The sequence below is a fragment of the Carassius gibelio genome, chromosome A1 (assembly GCF_023724105.1).
Source record: "Carassius gibelio isolate Cgi1373 ecotype wild population from Czech Republic chromosome A1, carGib1.2-hapl.c, whole genome shotgun sequence".
NCBI classification, from domain to species: Eukaryota; Metazoa; Chordata; class Actinopteri; order Cypriniformes; family Cyprinidae; genus Carassius; species Carassius gibelio.
The window spans coordinates 10741826-10765589 of NC_068371.1; the positions used below are offsets into that span (position 1 = coordinate 10741826).

General features: G+C 36.4%; 2 protein-coding genes across 2 annotated transcripts in view; one reads left to right on the plus strand and one right to left on the minus strand.

Moving 5' to 3' along the window:
• LOC127990397 (receptor tyrosine-protein kinase erbB-4-like) overlaps positions 1-22561 on the minus strand; it is a 217992-nt gene extending 195431 nt beyond the window's left edge. The window contains exon 1 of the mRNA XM_052591497.1: positions 22227-22561. Coding sequence (XP_052447457.1) covers positions 22227-22326 — 100 coding nt within the window. The 5' untranslated portion in view covers positions 22327-22561. The remainder of the gene's footprint in view (positions 1-22226) is intronic.
• The window catches only part of LOC127992420 (uncharacterized), a 431446-nt gene that overhangs the window by 120280 nt on the left and 287402 nt on the right, over positions 1-23764 (plus strand). The window lies entirely within an intron of this gene.

Consider the following 23764-nt stretch of genomic DNA (forward strand, 5'->3'; position numbering starts at 1 on the left):
GAGTTACAAAGACACGGACAGCTAGTGTCTCCGATTAAGTTGATCCCCATGAGCTGTAAATCCCCTCATTTAAAACATGTCATGTCGTTTAGGAGGCAGGTGCTCATGGTGCTCAAAAACAATGATGAAGAGCTGAACTTGGTGTTTAAGTTTAAGATTGATGGATATGATTACACAGTACATGCAACATCAGAGATGATGAAGTGTTACGGTTGCGGAACTGTAGGACACCTGGTCCGGTCGTGCCCGGAGAGGTTAGCGGAGTCAACCGCTGACGCGGTGGCGGAACAACCGAGCACAAGTGGAGCCGGCGTTTCAGTTACCACAGAAGGAAATAAACGAACTGCAAGTGAGGAAAGTGACTTAAGAAATCCTGTGAAGGAATTAATGAGCAAGCAAAGGGAGTTGGAAGTTCAACAGGATCCAAAGGTAGGCGCTAATAGTATTCATATCGTTACTAGATTAGCTGAATCAGCGCTTCTTGATGAAGAGAATGTGGTGTGTGATAGCGAGCTGGCTAAACAGTCTATTAAAAGAAAGGAGCTAGATAACACGAAGAACGCAGACCAGGCCAGTAAAGTTTCAAAGCTGACATTAGCGCACGGCTCGCAGTCTGAAGAGAAGCCGATGGACTCGCAGGAGAGTGTGTGTGAGTTTAGTGCTGACACACAGGTGGAAGAGGACAGCGTTTACTCTTTCACTAGACTCCGTTCATTCCTACAGGACACTAAAGGCATGAGATCAGTTAGAGTTGATGATTTCTTCCCGGATTTAAAGTTGTTTCTCGATTCAGTTAAGCTGTGTATGAAAAATACTGATCGGACTGATCAGTCTATTTTCAGTGATCAGGAAATCTATCGTCTTAAGAAATTGATGCTCAAAGTTAGATCGCAAATAGCTAATGATGGTTAATTTTCTTTTGTACTTCTCTTTTCTCTGTGCTCTTTTCTCTGGTTTGTTTAAATTGCAAGCTCAATACAATTCTTCATCTAATATGTGTGAAGTAAAGCTTGGATCTTTAAACATTAATGGGGCAAGGGAGGATGTGAAGAGGGCTGCTCTGTTTAATCTATTTAAAGTGAGAAAATGTGATGTTGTATTTCTGCAAGAAACACATAGTTCAGTAGAGAATGAAGCAGATTGGAAGAAAGAATGGGATGGGGAAGTTCATCTTAGTCATAAGAGCAATAACAGCGGTGGAGTTGGCATTCTTTTTTCTAAAGATTTTACACCTACATCTTCTGTTACTGAGGAAATTATTAAGGGCCGGTTATTAAAGCTACATGCTGTCTTTGAAAATGTAAAATTGATTTTTATTAATGTGTATGCTCCAACTGTGGGAACTGAAAGGGTGTTATTTTTAAACACTTTAGATAATGTCATAAGGAATTGTTCAGATGATTGTTATATGATTCTGGGGGGTGATTTCAACTGTACTGCTGCAAGTGCTGATAGAAATCACATAGAACCTCATGGTCCAAGCAAAAAGTGTTTAATCAATTTAATTGAATCCAATAGTTTATGTGATGTTTGGAGGTTTTTTCACCTTTCCCAGCATCAATATACCTGGGCTCATGCTAAAGATAACTCTCTGTCTTTAGCTAGACTGGATCGATTTTATTGTTTCAAACATCAAACGAATGTTCTGAGAAATTGTTCAATACATCCTGTTGGTATTTCTGATCATTCTTTGGTTCAGTGTTCAATTTTTATCAAAGATGTGAAATGTAATAGTGCTTTTTGGCATTTTAATATAGCTTTGCTTGATGACATTTCTTTTAGAGATACTTTTAAGTTTTTTTGGGATGGTTTTAAAAATACAAAATCTGAATATGTTTCTTTGCAACAGTGGTGGGACATAGGAAAGAGTAAAATTAAACAGCTTTGTTTACAATATACTCTAAATGTGACTAAAGATATGAACAGATCTATGAAAGCCTTAGAGAATGAAATAGCGGAGCTGCAAGAGTTGGCAGACTCCACGGGAGAAAAAGAACACTTTACAAGTCTCAAAAGGAAAAAAACAACTCTGTCCAACCTGTTGGGTTTTTCTGCTCAAGGTGCTTTGGTCCGTTCGCGTTTTCAAAATGTGGTTAAAATGGATGCTCCTTCTCATTTTTTCTTTGCTCTGGAACGAAAGAATGGGAAAAGGAGACTCATCCATTCTTTGCGAAACAATAACGGACAACTACTGCATGAATCTGCAGAGATTCGTAAATGTGCTGTTGACTTTTATGAGAAGCTGTTCAAGAAAGAGTCTCAAGACATACAAGAAGAAGCACAGGGCTTTTATGAGGGTTTACCACAGGTCTCAGAGGAGACTAACATGGAGCTGGGTGCTCCAATCTCAGAAGCTGAATTATACGCCGCACTGCAGAGCCTAGAGAGTGGCAAGTCTCCAGGTATTGATGGGATTCCTGCGGACTTCTATAAAGTTTTTTGGAATGAAATTGGTAAAGACTTGTTACTTGTGCTAATGGACAGTCTTGAAAAAGGATTTTTACCACTAAGCTGCAGGAGGGCGATCCTTACTCTTCTTCCTAAGAAAGGTGACCTGCAAGAGATTAAAAATTGGCGACCAGTGGCTTTACTGTCAACTGATTACAAGCTGCTCTCCAAAATAATAGCCATGAGACTGAAAAAAGCAATGGAGCAGACTATACATGTGGACCAGACATACTGCATTCCTAACAGATTGATCTCAGACAACATTATTCTAATTCATGATGTTTTGGACTTCTCCAGTTTTTTGGGTTGTGAACTTGGTTTAATTTCAATAGACCAAGAAAAAGCGTTTGACAGAGTTGAACATCATTATTTATGGCAAACGTTGGAAGCTTTTGGTTTTAGTCCAGGTTTTATAGCCTTGATCCAGGTTTTATACAGAGACATTGAGAGTTTACTAAAGATTAATGGAGGATTGAGTGCTCCTTTTAAGGTTCAGAGAGGAATTAGGCAGGGTTGCTCTCTCTCTGGAATGCTTTACTCTCTAGCCATCGAGCCTTTCCTACACAAATTAAGAAGGCTCCTTTCAGGTGTATTTCTTCCTGGTTGCAATTCTGTTTTTAAATTATCTGCTTATGCTGATGATGTGGTGATTTTTGTCAAGACTCAAGATGACATTAATGTTCTTGTTAAGTGTATAAATGATTTCAGTGTTTTGTCATCTGCAAAAGTCAATTGGGGAAAAAGTGAAGCCATATCTTTTGGTGTTGAATTAGTTAAAAAGATTGTATTGCCTAATGGGTTGTCTTGGGTTAAGGGTGGTTTTAAGTATCTTGGTGTGTTTTTAGGAAACCCTTCTTTTGTGTGTAAAAATTGGGATAATGTCTTAGAAATAATTGAAGGACGTCTTAAGAAATGGAAGTGGATTTTACCGCACATGTCTTTTAGGGGGCGTGTATTAGTGATCAACAACCTAGTGTCATCTTTGTTGTGGCATCGCCTGATGTGTGTTGATCCTCCCGCACAGTTGCTGGCAAAAATTCAAGCAGTGTTAGTTAATTTTTTTTGGGATCGTTTACATTGGGTCCCACAGTGCCTTTTGTTTTTGCCCAAGGAAGAAGGGGGTCAAGGACTTGTTCATCTCGCTAGTAGAGGTGCTACTTTCAGACTTCAATTTATACAGAGACTTCTGTTTGGACCAGAAAACCTTGTCTGGAGACCCTTGGCCCACACCATATTGAGCCAAAGTGGGAATTTGGGCCTAGCTCAGTCATTATTTTTAATGGATCTGAAGACTCGCAAACTTTGCAACCTTCCTAAGTTTTATCAGGGGGTGTTTACTGTGTGGGGGATGTTCCAGAAAGTGAGGACCAGCAGTGATTCACTGTTTTGGTTGTTGAAAGAGCCAGTGCTGTATGGGACACGTTTTAACATCGAGCTCTTAGCTGGGTCTTTTATGGCACAGCGTTTCATTTCAGCGGGAGTTGTTACTCTGAAACATGTTTTTGATATGACTGGCCCAAACTTGTCTAACACTGAAAAACTAGCCTCTCATATAGGAGTCCGATCTATTAGGACTGTAAATCACTTACTTAACAGTTTGAAAGGTGAACTCACAAAGACTGAAATCTCCTTGTGCAATGAATATTGTAATGGACATTGTCAACCGGATAGTAATGATATATTCCCCTCATTAATTCTTGCTCCTGATTTTAAAAACTGCTCTGGTCCAATGCTAGAGTTAACAGAAACTCTCACAAATAATGTGGTCACAATGACAGGGAAATCTATGTATAAGTCTTTGGTCAAGATTTTAAATAAAGACAAATTGAATGGGCGAGTTGATACTCCCTGGAGAGCACATTTCGGGCTTGATGATGAGGTCAAGCCTGAGTGGAGAACTCTTTATAAACCACCCCTAACGAAAAAAGTCGGGGATTTACAATGGAGAGTGTTACATGGAATTGTGGCTGTCAATGCTTTTATCTCTGTTATTAATGCTAATGTAAATGAAAATTGTCCTTTCTGTTTGCAAAGGGAAACAGTGTATCATTGTTTTTCAGAATGTAGCAGACTTTGTAATTTTTTTACATTGTTACAACAATTGTTCACAATGTTTGGAGAAGTTTTCACTAAAGAGATGTTTATTCTGGGATATAGATACAGTCAAAAATACAGACAGAAATGCCAGCTTTTCAATTTTGTTTTAGGTCAAGCAAAAATGGCTATTTATATTAGCAGGAGAAATAAAGTAGATGGGTCTCTTGATTGTGATGCTAGCACTTTGTTTGTCAGAATGATGAAAGCCAGACTGAAGGTTGATTTTGATTTTTATTCTTCTATCAATAATATAGAGGAATTCATTTTCATCTGGTGTTATAAAGATGTGTTGTGCTCTGTTGTAGACGATATGTGGTATTGTGGTATAGGTTTGAGTTAAATGGTTTTCATGAAATCACTCATAACTTATTTTTTTTAATTTTTTTTTATTCTATTGTAGAGAAATCTTGTTTGTATAAATAAAGATGTTAAAAATCAAAAAAAATCTCTCTCTCTCTCTCTCTCTCTCTCTCTCTCTCTCTCTATATATATATATACAGTATTGTTCAAAATAATAGCAGTACAATGTGACTAACCAGAATAATCAAGGTTTTTAGTATATTTTTTATTGCTACGTGGCAAACAAGTTGCCAGTAGGTTCAGTAGATTGTCAGAAAACAAACAAGACCCAGCATTCATGATATGCACGCTCTTAAGGCTGTGCAATTGGGCAATTAGTTGAAAGGGGTGTGTTAAAAAAAATAGCAGTGTCTACCTTTGACTGTACAAACTCAAAACTATTTTGTACAAACTGTTTTTTTTCTGGGATTTAGCAATCCTGAGAATCACTAAACTAATATTTAGTTGTATGACCACAGTTTTTTAAAACTGCTTGACATCTGTGTGGCATGGAGTCAACCAACTTGTGGCACCTCTCAGCTGTTATTCCACTCCATGATTCTTTAACAACATTCCACAATTCATTCACATTTCTTGGTTTTGCTTCAGAAACAGCATTTTTGATATCACCCCACAAGTTCTCAATTGGATTAAGGTCTGGAGATTGGGCTGGCCACTCCATAACATTAATTTTGTTGGTTTGGAACCAAGACTTTGCCCGTTTACTAGTGTGTTTTGGGTCATTGTCTTGTTGAAACAACCATTTCAAGGGCATGTCCTCTTCAGCATAGGGCAACATGACCTCTTCAAGTATTTTAACATATGCAAACTGATCCATGATCCCTGGTATGCGATAAATAGGCCCAACACCATAGTAGGAGAAACATGCCCATATCATGATGCTTGCACCTCCATGCTTCACTGTCTTTACTGTGTACTGTGGCTTGAATTCAGAGTTTGGGGGTCGTCTCACAAACTGCCTGTGGCCCTTGGACCCAAAAAGAACTATTTTACTCTCATCAGTCCACAAAATGTTCCTCCATTTCTCTTTAGGCCAGTTGATGTGTTCTTTGGCAAATTGTAACCTCTTCTGCACATGCCTTTTTTTTAACAGAGGGACTTTGCGGGGGATTCTTGAAAATAGATTAGCTTCACACAGACGTCTTCTAACTGTCACAGTACTTACAGGTAACTCCAGACTGTCTTTGATCATCCTGGAGGTGATCATTGGCTGAGCCTTTGCCATTCTGGTTATTCTTTTATCCATTTTGATGGTTGTCTTCCGTTTTCTTCCACGTCTCTCTGGTTTTGCTCTCCATTTTAAGGCATTGGAGATCATTTTAGCTGAACAGCCTATCATTTTTTGCACCTCTTTATAGGTTTTCCCCTCTCTAATCAACTTTTTAATCAAAGTACGTTGTTCTTCTGAACAATGTCTTGAACGACCCATTTTCCTCAGCTTTCAAATGCATGTTCAACAAGTGTTGGCTTCATCCTTAAATAGGGGCCACCTGATTCACACCTGTTTCTTCACAAAATTGATGACCTCAGTGATTGAATGCCACACTGCTATTTTTTTGAACACACCCCTTTCAACTAATTCAACTAATTGCCCAATTGCACAGCCTTAAGAGCGTGCATATCATGAATGCTGGGTCTCATTTGTTTTCTGAGAATCTACTGAACCTACTGGTAACTTGTTTGCCACGTAGCAATAAAAAAATATACGAAAAACCTTGATTATTCTGGTTAGTCACATTGTACTGCTATTATTTTGAACAATACTGTATATATAATTAAGGCTGCCTTAACCAATCTGGCTAAGCACAGAAACCTCCTCTGCTTTCGAAGTAAGGAGGGAAAAATCACAAAAGCCTCTAATCTTCCCCCTGCACATCAGTACACAATCAATAACTCCCCTCTGGACACACAAACTTCCAATTAAGCAGAATGGAGGTCAAATCAGCTGGGGCTTGACTCTTACTAACTGACCAGGTAGCAAAGAACTACTATACAGTAAGAGAATGCCTCCAGGTCAAAACTTTAAGAATAAACAGAACGGATGATAGGGCACAAAGCAAGTTGGAAGTTCACTCTGTAGCTTTGCCAAGTCTCATTCGTTTTAGCAGATTAGTTTGCATGGATGGTTTGCTTCAATTCATTCAATGAAGAAAAAGGATTTAGATTCAGTTGAATCATGACCCATAAGAGTTCCTAGAAGACCCTGAGTGACACTTTAAGTGTTCTTTTTTGTTTATAATTATAGCATATTTCCCCAGATTCATAGCCCAGGACAATGTACTTCTGTACTATCAAGTGATAAATAAGAATCAAATATTTTGAATTAATTGCAAATCAGTTTGAATAAATTTGTAGGTTTAAATTAGCAATTTGTTAGTGAATGACGCATTAGATATGTTCAAAACAGGAAAATGCATTTACTGTATACTGTGTGGTATTTAATATGTGCCATTTACTGTGCCGTTAAAGCATGTGAAACAGTATGCTGTTTGATACAAATTCTTTAATAGAAGGAAACTACACTTGAGCCGATTACAAAGTATTGTATTGTACAATTAGGGTGACTACCTGTCCCGCGTAGCGCGTGCGCGCACAGCGTTTGAAGCCCAATTCATGCGTCCCGCAAATTAAGACTGTGTCACGCATAATCAATGCTTGCTCAAAAAAAGTTGTTTGCTCGAGCCCCAGGCAGCCAAACGAACATTACTTGACAGTTCAGCACTCTATACTGCGAGAGCGGGAGTGAGCGAGTTTGAATGAGAGATGAAGTTTACATCTTTATTATTTCTGTTTTAACGTTTTTCCTACATTATTTGTATTAAAATATGTTATGTAGGCAATAACTCAGTTTACTATTTGACTAATTTACTGAGGTGGCATCTTTGTTTACTTACAAAAATGTTGATAATTTGGTGGATAATTTACATTTTTCCGTTAAGAACAGTGTATTCTGATGTAAAATTAACAGTCGCCTGAGGACACTCTACAACCATCTTATCTGAGCTCAAAACGCTGCTTGAGCAAGTGTCAAGACACTAAAAGTAATAAATACACAATTATGAACGTTTATACATATATATATATATATATATATATATATATATATATATATATATATATATATATATATATATATATATTTTTTTTTTTTTTGTTTTTTTTTTTTTTTGTTTACTATATACCATCGATGAAACCACAAAGCTGAACCGGAAGTTTGTATAACTGCAATATAAAGTAATTTTGAGTATTATTGCTATTAGTAGCCTATTATTTTCTTAAATTAGGTACATGTTATATAAAAGTACATATGGCAATGTTTTTGCAACAGCTCCAAGTCTCACGCGCAGTGTAGGCTATACGTCACTGTCCGAATCCGTTCACTTATTTATTTGTTCACTCCTTCCTGGTATAGTGAACTCAGCTGCCATACACTATATAGGGATTAGTGAATGAGTGAATTCCCTTCCCTTGAGTTGTGATGTTAGACTTTTTTTTTTTAACTGTTCTTGTGGTGTTGAGCAACTACAATTCATTTTAATCCTATAAATGTATATTATAATTTATTTAAAGTGAATAAATTGTAATGAAAAATAAATAAAATAGCTAAAGTAAATCGTAAGTGGAAGTGCATCTGTAAATTCTGTCATAAGCATACATCAGCAATTACACATGTTTGGGGGAATAGGGCATTATTAATATACCATGTAAGGTGGTATATGCTAGAAATGGGTAAACGACTATCAGTGAGTCTGCCCATGGGGTGGGGGCACCCCCGTGCAAGGTGTCCCACATTGTCCTTCAGAAACATACCCCTTGTCCCCCCTTGGGCTTATTAGCAGGTGGTCACCCTATGTACAATTTAGCCATCAACTCCAACTAAATAAAAAAAAAAAAAAACTTTTTGTGTAAATCTTAAAATCTGTAAAAAAAAATAAATAATAATAATAATAATTAAAATAAAATGTTCTATGAAACAACATAGTAATCAAGTCTAATTCAAACATTTTTTTTTTTTTGCATAGATCTCAAAACCTGTTAAAAAAAAATAAAAAAATACTCACCATTTTGTGATCTCTACACCTTTTAATATTAATATATGAACACATAAAATAAGAGCATTGAAATAAAATGCTAAGAATCTGTTACCATACCGTTGCCAGTGCATTTCAACAATGACTCTTTTTACAAAATAAAACATTTAAGTTAAGCTGAATTCAAATGACAATGCATTATTCTGAAATATTCACTCCTATAAAATGAGCAAATGATGTCTGAACACAATGCATAAAAGCAAAGGTCTTTTTTTCCTTAAGGGGTTCAAGCAAATAGCACTGAAACCCTACTTTAACTGTTAGAATGGCCAAGGATCAACAATCTCCACGCAAAACTGACAGACCAAACCATAAGTTTGAATATAGAATATTGACAGAATATTACAACATCACCAATGCTCTTCCCTATCGGTCTGATAGGGGTGCTACAGCAAAAGTATAAATTTGCTCCTAACTCCTAAACTGTTAGTCTAAGCCTCAAATGCCTTACTGTATATCACTTGAATCCTTTGCTCACGACAGACAAAACTATCAGATTTGGTCGTCACAAAATTTTGGGGTATTTAAGATTTTTTGTAAAACCTACTTTTGTGAACTAGTCCTAGGTTTTTCACCCGATCAGAAACCAAACCAAAACATTAACATGTCTCAGAAAACATGACTGCCATTGGCCAGTGAAATTTGAGCACCTATTATACCAGTTTAATAGAGGTCGATCAGAAAGAAACTCAGTGGGCCTGTTTGACTCATGGCCCTAAATGTCTGTGAGAAATCTGAAGGAATTCAACCACTCTGGGCTATCTAGGTCACTAATTATCAAAAAGTAAAACATTTTGAACTGTACACTTTGAGCAGCTATAAAAGGGTTGTTTAGAAAAGGGGCATGTCCAAATATACCCCAAAGCCTATAAACCCTAAATGAAAACTTAAAACTTCACATAGCTAGTTTGTCTCAACTTGTTTGTCTCATGCTGTGCAAAAATCAGAGCACTTTTGAAGGACTTGGCGTTTCACGCTGGGCAGCAAATTCAAAGTAAAGATCAATGCAGCTTCAGTTTAAGACATTTACACATGAACTAGACTGACAGAACTGATTTGCATGAACATTCAAAATGCAATCATTAATATTTTAAATATGCTGCAACTGTACATGTTTAAAGGTTTCAGTACAGCAAAACAAAACATTACCTAAACTGAAAAAAAAAATCACATCATGAAATGACAACAAAAGTCAAATACACCAACAAGCTAGAGCCCTGCATGGGCCTCAAATATAGGCCCGAGCCCGGCCCTGGCCCGAGACGCTCAGGCCCTAGCCCGACCCGTGCCCGACAGCTCATCAGAATTATCAGCCCGAGTCCGGCCCGAGCCAGAGCCCGTGTTTTTATTTATTTATTTATTTATTTTATTACACAGCGGAAGCCTGCCCTATTTGCAGCAATTAAAAAAAGGGTCAGTTTTGTGTTATGTTTCTTTTCATTTCTTCATCAAGTTAGTTTAGAAAAATGTTTGAAGCATTTTTAAAAAAAAATGACAATTAACATTAAACAGCTGAGTCGACAGCGAGTAGCCTAAAACATATTTAATCAATTAAGCCTCTCAAATGAACGCTAATACTTTACTTGGCTACAATAAAATCCATAGATATAAAACACTTCAAGCATATCACACATACAGTTAGTTTAATAAATGTTTATTTATCAAACCACAGTGAGTAAAATAAAATAAAAAAATTTAAATACTGAGGCAGGCTCGTAACAGCGCTCGCAAACGAAATGAGATACGAGCAATTAATCTAAACAAATTAGATTAATTAAAAACAAACTTGCGGGTTATCTTACCTCAAAAATGCACCACAGAACATGTCCATTCTTTTTTCCATTAGTTTCCAACAGTTAAATGAAAATAAAGTCCAGTCAAATGAAAAGTTAGAACAGTCTCTTACAGAGCATCGTGGAGAAAAAGAATAGGCTCCAGAGTGGAAGGTTTTAACCCCGTCCTCCTCTCTTCCCGCTGTGTTGAAGACACGTTTGCTGCTGCTGGCGGGACACTTAACACAGAGCGAGCCAGTCTTGACAGTCGCGGTAGCAGGGTCTCGTGCTGTAGGATAACCCAAAAAGGCCCGAGGCCCGGCCCGCGGGGCATAAATAAGTCGGGGCCCGTCGGGCTCGGGCTGAAATGCAGGGCTTTGCAACAAGCAGCATTCACTCCCCACTAATACACAACTCCCGAGTCCCAGATGTTTTTTTTTTTTTAAGGATTAGAAGCACAAATCCCAAGTTCAAGTTCAGGTTTATTTATAAAATACATTTAAAGACATTTAAAGTTTTGTACCAAAGTGCTGTACAATTTTAAATAATTCTTAGGCAATATAACATTTTCTTGTTATGAGCACAATTAGATACACTCACCAAAAAGTAAGCTAAAGTAAGAATTTGTAAATATCATTAAAATGTAAAATAACTGTTTTCTATTTGAATATATTTTAACATGTAATTTAAAATATCTGAATTTAAAATATCTGAATAAGATCTGAATATTCAGCATCATCACAATGCCTTCGGTGTTACATAATCCTTCAGAACTCAATCCAATATGTTGATTTGATGCTCAAGAAAAATTTCTTATTATTATCAATGTTGAAAACAGTAATTATTTTGTGGAATTGTAATTATTTGATGAATATATGTGTGTGTGTGTGTGTGTGTGTGTGTGTGTGTGTGTGTGTATAGGAAAAGATACTGAACAATCCCAACAATATCTAGCTGTTGCAGTAATAAACATCACTACGGCAATGTTTCCCTGTGAGACTGTGCTAATATAATTTAGAGAAATATTCTTCAAGGTGTTTGTCTTACCTCTAATGTAGAAATATTCTGTATTCTTAATTTGCACTATTTGTGTGTGTAGTTCATTACAGAATGTGGATTTCTTAAGGGGAAAAAAAAAACAAAGGGAAAAAGTGGCCCTGAAAGAATTTTGCTAATTAGTTAGGTGAATTACCCAAGAACAGCACAGAACAATAAGTAGATTGTTTTATGTGGCATGATGGTTCTCGCTGGTGGCAACACGCTGGTTCATTATACAGTAGGTGGTATTAACAATATGAGGGCTTATCTGACAGATTGCTGAAGTTGACTGGCCAGTTTTATGCTGCCTTATGAAAGCCACAATGCCCAGCTGCGTTCACCCTGCCATACAACACATCTCTGTCGCAAGGGGTTCAGGCCATGCACATGAAACCTGCACTGATAAGGAAACAAACAGTTTGCAAGCACATCAAAAACATGAATTGTTTCTTATTTGAGAGCACATGCACAAGCACATGATTTCTCTAAATTACAGCTTAATGAAGAATGCAATTAAATTCTCTGTAGGTTTGTAGTTGCTGCTGTATCAGACTTGATTTGACAGTTTCTTAAGTACTTCACACATACGTTTGTTTTTGTGAAAAGTGGGGACATCCCATAGGCGTAATGGTTTTTATACTGTACGAACTGTATATTCTTTCGCCCTAAAACAACCCTACACCTAACCCTCACCGGAAACTTTGTGCTATTTCAGATTTTCAGTACACTCAATTCTGTGTGATTTATATGCGTTTTGAAAATTGGGAACATGGGGCAATGTCCTGAAAAGTCACCTTCTCCTTGTAATACCTATTATGTCATACCCTTGTCATTATACAGTTTGTGTCCTGATATGTCACAAAAATGCACACACGTAGCTAAATGTAGACATAACATTGACTTCTATTGTTTTTATATAAAGTTAACTATCCATAGACTAACCCCAATGCTAATAGAATTAAAATGCCCTTATATTATTTTATTTTATTTTTTTCTGTGACCTGGACATGCTTTTCATGTGATCTAGGCTCAACTGCAATGAAAAATGAGAGTGGCTTGTATAATTACAATCTAATTAAACTATTAATATTAATGGGATTAAAGACCTGAAGCGTTAGAGGTTGTCTGGTGTGATGGGGCATTAAACTATTTCATGACCTTCCTCTGTCAAGCTCAGCTGCTCAGTTCATTCGAGTGTCTTGAGGAAGACCACCTCCATGAAAGTGTCTGGCGTGATTGTGATTCATTTAATACTGTCCAGCTAGACCTAATAAATGACCTAGAGAAGCTCTTTAACAGAACCATTACTGTGAATATCCCAGCATCCTCGGTTAAGGGTTTAAATCTTAGGCCTCTTTAAAAGAAGAAAGCAGGCTTAGTACTGTGGAAATAGAAGAAAAGCATCAAAAAGGTACACTGGCACCCTCTGTACTGTATCTCTTATTCATATTGTACACATAAGCAATAAGGTACAAGAGTGGCTGCGTTGCGAATAAGGCTTATTCACAACTTATTGTGACTTATTCACAATGCAGTAAGGTTTTTTTTGCTTTTAGAAAAAGGTTACCACTGTTAACCGTTTTATAAAATTTCTGTTTTCCATCTTTTAGTTTAAACCAGACCAATTCATGGCACAGCACGAGTCTGCATGGACATATAGAGTTTCTCTGACAGCAGGAAGGACATGGCCTACAGATGAATGATGCAACCTAATGCCATGAGGGGTCACTCATAAATAATAGCATAAATAATAAACAGTTTAATTTAGCTGAAATACATAGTACATGGATCAGTTTGAAACTATATGTATTGTTTATGTTGCTAAGGGTGATGCACAGAACCAATGAGTGAAGAAGATGGCCATTCAGAACCAAGGACTGGAACTAACCATTTTATAAATGAGCAAGCATAAATTCCTCTGCTTCATCTGCGGTTGAATTTGGTGGCAGAGGAGCCCAGAGAACTGTGGTTTTGGACATTTGTTAAAAACTAAACCATTTTCGGCCCTATTCTGTACCATATTCAAGCTAAGTGCCACAAAAAGTGTCATAAGTAACTCTAGCATGATTTTTCCTTGTAAATTATGGCCTTTTTGGAGGATTCATTGCTTATCTGTAGATCTTCAGGCACTACATTTAACTGCATTTTAATGAAAAAGCATAAGCTTTTCAAGAGGAAACAAACACTCAAACTCCTCTCATAATCACGCACATTAAACCAAATCTCTCTCTTCTCACTTTAATAACTCATGCAGGGATAAAAAAAACTATCCCTCAGGGCAAGGTGAAACAATGGCAGATCAGTAACAAAGGAGAAACGGAGGGAAAGAGAGCTCTAAGACTAATTTTAGTTGTCAATTTCAGGAGACGAGGAATATGGGGTCTGATTGGTGGAGCTGAGAGAGCAATGGTTGGTTCCCCTCGAGTACAGCACCATCATTGCGAATTTCCCAAGCCCTAGTCAGGCCAGTTAATCACTTTGTCTCTGAGGACATTCTGTGTGTGTGTGCATAAGTGAATAAATAATTTATTTATTCACTTTTTTTTAAATAGTTTAAAAACCCTGTTTTAAATGAATCATATGTAGATTTTTTTAAGAAGAAAAAAAAAAGGTGTATTTCCCCCATGCAAACTTTGGTGACATGCTAGTGGAGTGTATTAGGTGTTGTTTCGATTGGTTGTTTGGTTGATCAAAAGTATACAGTAAAGACTTTTCAATTGTCACAAACAGCTCTATTTAAAATAAATAATGTTCTTTTGAACTTTACATTGATCAAATAGTTCTGAAAAAAAAACATATCCACAAACTTAGTACTCTGATTTGAAATGTTTTCAGCATTGATAAGAATCGTTTCTGATCAAATCAGCCTATTAGAATGATTTCTGAAGGATCATGTGACACACAAGACTGAAGAAGTAATAATGCTGAAAATTCAGCTTTGCATCACAGGAATAAATTACATTTTAGAATACATTAAAATAGAATTGCAATTTTATTTAACATTTTATATGTTTTTACTTTATTTTCAACCGAAGATATACAACCTTGGGCAGCATAAGAGTCTTTGAACATTTATTAAAAAAAAAAAAACATTTATAAAATTAACCACTTAAACTGTAGTGTATATCTGTAGAAAAAAACAGTGCCAGATTGGAACAGAAAGTATGAGAAGTATGAACAGTCTCATTTTCAAGCGGTGGACGTATGCAAAAACCAAGGCCATTTTATCCTTCGATCGGAGAATTCAAATGAAGGACTTCAAATAGAAGCTGGATTGATTTCACTTTATTCTCACCATGAATATAGCCTTAGAAGCTGGTATGGTGTTTAAAAGAAAAGAAAGAAAGAAAGACAAATAGAAGCTGGATTTTGATCAGGTCTTACGACTAAGAAGTCCAGCCTTATTTGACTTTCTTTCAACTTGACACTTGTGCAGCTGGAGGGCAAGCAACTTTCCTATGCGTAGGATTCACCTTTGAAGAAAAGGGCTGCAGATCAATATTGGTTGCACAATTGTGAAAATAAATGATCAGATCAATGATGAGCCAGTAGCTGAATCATTAAGATATTCACACAAAGTTTAAGAAAGCATTTGGACGAATCCAATTCTTTGCCCTCACATTAACCTTCAACTTCATTTTAGCCTTAGTGGTTTATTTCAGTTTTATCTTAGGCTGGTGGGCAACCATGGAGACATAAGAGTAAACCATTCTGCAGCCTATTAATATAACATGCAATAGCACGGCTGTTTTTATTCTTGCCGCGTACATGATTTCTCGGAACAGGAATAACAGGAATTATGTGTAGCATTTGGACTGCAGTAATACTCAATTAGAAATAATGTTAGTATTTAGTTTCCACATGCCTGACCTGAGACAATGTCCTTTAAGGTTAGTCATTTCACATAAGTGGCCATATTTGAAACTCCTCTCGGGCATGAAAGTATAGCTCCTATCTCTTTGAATGGGAAACATCAAATTCTCCAAAACTGTTCGCCAAGCTTACAGTTAAATTTGGAATCACAAGCGAAATCTGACAACAATGGTCTCAAAATTGTGTTAAATAAAATAAAAAAAATTCCTGTCTGAATCTCAAAGTGTACTTTACTATAGCTGACTGAACACGACATGGCAGATTTTATATTTAAATGTAACCATTTTGCATAAGTTTTTATTTCAAATGTTTTCAAATTAGGACAAGCATAAGCAACTGATCAAATGTCAAAAATAATCCAAGTAGAGCTGCAACAGCACCAATTTGTATCAAAGCGCAACAGTAAATGAAAAATCTATTAATTTTCTTCACATAGTAATAGATTTAATAAAGTATAAACCTATCAATGCAGATCTACAATGAACTTCAGGGTTAAGTGATGGTATATCCAATGAACAAAATTATAAACGCAACACTTTTGCCCCCATTTTTCATGAGCTGAACTCAAAGGTCTAAGACTTTTTCTATGTACAGGAAAGGCCTATTTCTCTCGAATTTTTCACAAATATGTCTAAATCTATGTTAGTAAGCACTTCTTTGCCGAGATAATCCATGCACCTCACAAGTGTGGCATATCAAGATGCTGATTAGACAGCATGATTATTACACAGGTGTGCCTCAGGCTGACCACAATACATGGCCACTCTAAAATGTGCAATCTACACTAAAACCATGAATCCACCAATCAGAGAAGTCACTATTACCATGGAAATGGTACACATATTTTTACAGTTTGTTCCTACTTGATTAGTTTAGTAAAAGGCTTAGAATTATTTACCAAACAATTTTTTTGTAATACCTATGGAGAAAAATACTTCCTAAAACAAGGCAGTTAAAAAAGTGGGTGTGCTATATTCTAGAATGCAAGATTTTAGTGATAATCTATATCTTTCTGTCTGTTTTAGTTGCTGACATTTCCAGCAGAAGAAAGTGAATGTAACAAGTTTCTAGCCCTGAAAATAAGTTGAGACTAACTGAAAAGAAGAAGAGAAACAATTCTCAGTGTCCCTGAGTGAGATGCAGAGAGCACTGTCACCCAGCTGAGACTTGATGATGGGTTTCAGCCAACACACAAAATGCATTTATGGACAGATGCTATAAAAAAAGGTTTTCTATTGTGACTCTGCCAAAAGTTTGAGGCAGCCAGCAGGATGTCTTTATTTAGGATCTTTGCCTGGGGAATCCATGAGCTCAGACAACCTGCAAAGCCACAACACAGCTGCGACAAACCTTTGATTCCTTCAGCACTATGTGTGTGTGTGTGTGTGTGTGTGTGTGTGAGAGAGAGAGAGAGAGAGAGAGAGTGAGTTCGGTGGAATATACATTACCTAGCCAGTCTCACAACAGAAACGCCACTGTAGCGCTGCTTTCTCATTGCACGACTAAAACATCTCACGGCAGCAGTTTTTATCCTCATTGTGAAGGATTCCAGGAGCCACAGTTAATGTTAGATTCAATCACATATTTGCAGAATGCAAAATCTAGAACAGCACAAACAAATGTTGAGATGACTTTTTAACATATAAGCATAAGCTATAAGCAACACAACAGAAGTTAACTTGTGTTACTTTTATTTAATATGTTCAAAATCATGGCTCACTGCAAACAGCTTTTCTGGGAATAAAGTAGTACTTTTATTTAGCAAGGATGCATTAAATTGATCAAAAGTGACAGTAAAAACTTCTACAATGTTTCAAAAAAGTTAGTTATTTAATTAAATGCTACTTTTTTTAACTTGAAATCCTGAAAAATAATAATCACAGTTTCCACAAAAACCATGTTTTCCATGTCCAGAAAATCAGATTAGAATGATTTCTGAAGGTTCCTGTGATACTGAAAACTATAGTAACGATGGTGAAATTTCAGCTTCGCATCACAGACAAAAATTACATTTTTAAATATATTCTATGTTTCTTTATAAATGGAAAACCACTATTTTCATTTGGGTACTAATATTTCACAATCTAAATATGTTTACTCTGTTTTTGGTCAAATAAATGCATTGGTGAACATAAGAGATTTATTTCAAAAACATTAAAAGAATCTTTCCAACCCCAACGTTTTGAACAGTAGTGTAACATGTGTCTTACATTATCACTATTATTCATTTTAAAATAAAATCCACTTAAAGTCATGCATAGTATAACAGACACTTAGAAAACTTTTAATTGATGATTTAAGCCTAATAATTATCTGTGGAACAGAATCAGAAATGATGATATCTCTTTGTGAACGCCTGTATATCAAATTAAAATTACAGACATCTGCTTTTGTCGTGCTTTATTGTTCTAGGCTAAGATGCTGTCGCTTTAAATTACAGTCATGCTCATCTTAAATTAGAGTGCAATGTTTTCTGCTGGAACAAATGATGGATCAGTGGAGAAGTATGTCAACCCCCCACTGAGAACATAAAACTCAGATGTAATGTCTCGGTTTTGAAGAAAGACAGAGCCAAGGTCGGTAACAGCAACCTCACCTAGATGGCAGACCAACAAAAGAAATAAAGATTTAACCAAAAAATTTAACCAACCCAGTCAACTGTGGAATGCAATATTGTTTGCGCTCACCTTACAGTACCATATTTTTCTCCACACTACTGCTGTGGCTCTCCTGATTCAGACATATGCTCATGAATTGGTGATGCCTTCCTTAGCTTTACTCATTCATGATTTGAATGCTAATAAACCCTAAAACCTAATCATTTACATTGACTTTGCTACTCTCAAAGCCTGGCCAGGAGGGATGTCGGCTGGTTTTAGAGGGGTTTGGGACACTTTTCAGTTGGTCTGGCAAGGAGACCAGGGACCATTTGTGTAAATTGATTAGAATAGTCTTAAAAAGTGTTTTCTTCAAGACTGGTCATAACTTTTTAAAGGTAGATTGGTCCGATCTCAATCATAAAAGTAAGACTGATTGTCTATTGGCTTACTTGGTCAAACTATAGGCACCGTCTTAAAGGGTTAGTTCATCCAAAAATGAAAAGTATGTCATTAATGACTAACCCTCATGTCATTCCAAACCCGTAAGACCTCCATTCACGATGCTGCTGACATGTTTTCTGGTGCGCCCAATAATAAAGATAACATGTCTTTTAAGACTTTAATTTCTTAAGTAGCAAATCAGCATATTACAATGATTTCTGAAGGATCATGTGACACTGAAGACTGGAGTAATGATGCTGGAAATTCAGCTTTGCATCACAGAAACAAATAACATTTTAAAATTGGAAATATATATATTTTTTATTTTAAAAATTGGTGAGCATAAGAGACAAAGATAATAATCATAATAATACCAACCCAAAATGTTTGAACACTAATAGATATTTTGACAAGGATAAGAATTGAAAAAAGGAACACCCAAATCTCTCACTTCATCTCAGTAACCACCTACAGTATGCTTACAACTTCTTACAGCACCCTAGCAACCTCATAGCAACTCTGGCAACCACCAACAACACCCTATCATGGTGACACAAGTACACATTTTCCTCAGAGAACATAAAAGTTATAGGTTCATTGATACAATAAGAACAGTTCGAAGCAAAGTTCCATCATGCATCTCACTATAAATCTTCTGAGTTATTTATTTGCAAAAAACGTCAGTTATTGCAGAGGCATTGCACCGCAGGGTCAACAGGACACACTTTATCTCTGTTTAGAAATTTCCAAGGGTCTTTCTATTGCCTGATGATCGGGGGGAAAAAATGATGAACCTGCTTATTGGTCTTAAACAACAATATAAACCAACAATAATGCGCTCGTAGCTAAAGCTCAATAAGAAATGCATGGCTGCATCACGCACAGGATGAGGAAAAGACTAGCATTACAGCTGACTGTGAGGGCACAGAGCCATGTGGTGCAGAGAAGATGGTGAAAGAGAAACAGATAGGGAGGGTGAAAGCAAGTCTGAAAGACTTGTAGAGCGAGGAGGGGGTATTGGCAGCCCTGTCCTACAGAAAGAGGCCCATGGGCATTTGTTTTCTGAGAGGAATTACAAGTGGAAGAGAAACAAACACTATAGCCACTGAAAAGAAAATCCTCTCAGCTTTTTTCCCCCCATTCTACCATTCTTAAAAAAAGCCGGAGTCTGTGGATTACAACAGGCTTTATTGGTTTACTTCATACCAAGAATCGGGAAATTGAAGATGTCAAGATGTCAAGCGCCAGGGTCAGTAAGAAGATGCTGAAAAAGAAGTCAAGCGTTTGCATTGGTGGAGAGTCTGAGCTCTGCATGGGCTCAGTTAAACAGAGAAAGAAGTTTTTGCACACATGGGTCAAGGGCCAAAACATCACCAGAGTCAAATATTGATGAAAAGAGAAACAAACCATTTAAACGCAGATACAGAAAACAGTGACTCTTCTTGTTTTTCATGAGAGAAAACAAGGAAAGAAAGTGAGCCACATCTTCACTAATACACTATGAATGTCTAAGGCATGGATCAACATTCAAAAACATATATATTTTTAAATGGTTAGCCACAAGACATTGACATTATAATGGCCAAAAATGTGTGTAGGGGTGAAAAGGATTTAATACTTTTGTTTAACAAGGATGCATTAAATTGAAAATGAAAGTAAACAGAGCTTAGCTTGCTTTTCCATTAAGCGTTCTTCCATTCGAGAAAGTTTATGGTTAGCAGTTCAAACATTCTCCCAAATATCTCCACCAAAGAAAATGTTAAAAAGTCACAAAGGTTTTGAACAACATAAGGGAGAGTAAACCCGTTTTTTGTTTGTTTGTTTGTTTGTTTTTTGCGGGGGGTGGGGGGTTGAACTATCCCTTCCAATAGGAATGTTCCTACATTAAGAGTAGCAGTGTTGATACCTATGACCAAAATACCAGATGTGTGAATAATAACTGTATTAGTAAAGAAAATGTTTCAATCAAAGATAGAAAGTGATCCATGTGATCCTATCAGAGGCTGTTACAAATAATAATTGTCTTAACATTGGAATATTCCACCAAGAAAGAAACTTTTTGCTGTTCTGAATAAAGTTCAAGACTAGACATCAGAGCAAGGACGACATTAATTAACAGGAAATCTTCTCACTCCCTCAGCTCGCATGAACTCTCCAACCAATCTTAATATCGGTTGAAGATGATTAACAATTTGATCATATTCTCAGGTCTACCAGCAGTAATTTTCTATCACACTTAAATGTCAGATGGAAGCCTGGGTCAAATGCGGTGCCATATGGTTCTTGACAGAGGTGTGAGCTGACGCATGTTTGAGAGGCATTTAAAGGACATGATTTAAAATGATTTCCCACCAAACCAGGGCTATGAAACCATGACAAATTAATGTAGAACAAATTTACATATGCTACTTTTTGAAATGAGCTCAAACCACAGCAGAGTGTTAATAAAAAGATGTTGCACTACAGTCAGCATAGCTCAAATTATTTAGAACAACACTTAATGAGCTTATAAATATTCAGTGTACTGATATTTTGCAGGTGCAGTAACCTTGAGAAGAGGCAGCCGACATACAACCATAACATCATTTTCATTAATTCATTATTAATCGAGGGGGGGGGGGGGGGTTCCGCTCTCCGAATTGCAGAAAAGAATTCTGACAATTTTATAATAAATAATTAGAACTACTTATATAATATATAATTATTAAAAGAAATTAAATACACAAAATATTAAGAAGATATTCATAGTAGTATCAATAATTAAGATATGATAATATGTGTGTGTTGTTTAAAAACAGTTAATATTAATACATAATGAGTTCATTCTTAAAGGTTCAGAGCGCTTCCGCAGTCATTACACATCACGAAGAAAGATGCGTAAAAACGCACGGCTCCGAGCTTCAGCTGCCCTGCTGTTTCTCGGTTGACTGCCACCATCGTGTGGAGAGGGAACGAAATAACTCAAACTGCTCATTCACACTTAAAAAAACACAAAAATCAGTCAAGAAACAAGATCATTTCGAAAAGAGAAAGACTGAAACATATCCGTATTCAGGCACGTAACGGTGTGCGCAAGCGCCTAATAGCGCTGCAAGCAGTGATTTATCTTTAGGCTAGTGGATTTATGATATTAGTCTTCACTATTGATACATCTCTGACGAATGCTTTAACATCTTTTCACTTATAAGGATCCTTAAACACACATAAAAAACTGAATTCCATTATGAATTGCGCCAGGATGTTTTATGGGCATTTGGACTTTAGCACAGAAGTATTTGCGCTGCCCGAGTGAGAGTAAAGGATCATCGCGACTTCACCGATGTAATATATGTATATATATATATATATATATATATATATATATATGTGTGTGTGTGTGTGTGTGTGTGTGTGTGTGTGTGTGTGTGACTGACATGTGCCCGTGCATCAAATTAAATGCTATACTAGAACATAAAGTTATACGAAGGATGGATAAGCACTTTTACGCACGGGAGTTGGAAGCTCACCTGACTGCGAGGTGCACAGAGGAACAATCACAGCAGTAAGGATGAGGACGACGATGATGTCAAATCGCATTTTGATCATAAGAAGAGGCTGCATATCCATTTCTTCACATGTCCACTCCAAAGTCCAGTTGGTGAGCTGTCAAATGTATTTCAGTCTGTGCGTCTTTGCGCAGATGTTCACATAGAGCGCATGGCCTGAAGTTGCGCCTTTGTGTGTGTCTGCAAGTAAAACTGGATCACTTGATTAGATTAAATGACAGAGGAGGTAAAAGTGAATTATTCCTTGACTAAATGTGACTGGGACTGGCATCACTCTGCGCTGAATTCCGGACCGAGTTACGGTCTCCGTGCCCGGGCGCGCGCCTTGAGCGCCTGAACACCGCCCACTTAAGCACTGATTGGACAGAAAAGTGAATTAATCAATGTCAAGAACGCCTCCAAACACAGAACCGTTTATTATGTGGGGATTTAATTCTTATACTACAGAATCAAGTCATAGATCGCGAGGAATGAATATTTAATTTAATTAAAGTTTCATACAATTTTCCAATTAGATTTTTCTTTTCTTTTTAAAAAATCAAATAGCATCAGCTTTGCTAAACTTAATGCTTTTTAAAAGATAGCTATTGAACATGTACAATGGCAATAACTGGTATTATACGAAGAACAATGTGGCCTGCATATCATGGTAGAAGAATATGTTAATCATTCAGTGGTATTAACACTTTATCATAATTTGTAAGGATAGAGGTTTATCGTATCCATTCCAGCTTTAGAAAATAGAGGTTTCAAATATATATTTTAACATATCCAAGTATTCCTTCAATATGCTTTTCTACACATTGCAACCTAATATGCAGAAACATTTTTTTTTAAACAATAGCGCCATCTGGTGTAAATTAAAAACGTGTCCAAAAACTGTCTGGGATAGCATGCTTTTCTGCAGCAGGGTGAATTCTTGATTACAATATACCTGAAATCAGCCTACACTGTACCTACCGTGCAAAGTATGCTAATTTTTGTATCCACTGAACACCAACATGTGCAATATTCCACCAAGAAGTGTATACAGTATTGATTCCAGTAAAGCAGACACAATAAAATACTTTTTTTTTTTTTGCATCTCATTATTTGAATATTATTAATTGACTGAAGTGTTAGTTTTTTCACAAAACTAGACTATTTGAAATATTAAATATCATATTTTAAAATACAATATATATATATATATATATATATATATATATATATATATATATATATATATATATATATATATATATATATATATAACATATAAAATAATAATATAAATATTATTATTATTTCTGCAATGATTATAGATACAATACAATATTCTATAACGTAGTTCTATAAACTATTTTGTAAAAAAAAAAACATTAAAGCTGCGGTAGGGAACTTTTGACGCTCTAGCGGTTAATAAACAGAACTGCTTGCGTCTTGCGGAAGAACATCGTAGCCGGAGCTACTTTTCTCTGTTTATGTCTATGAAGAATCACAAAGGTACTGGGTTACTC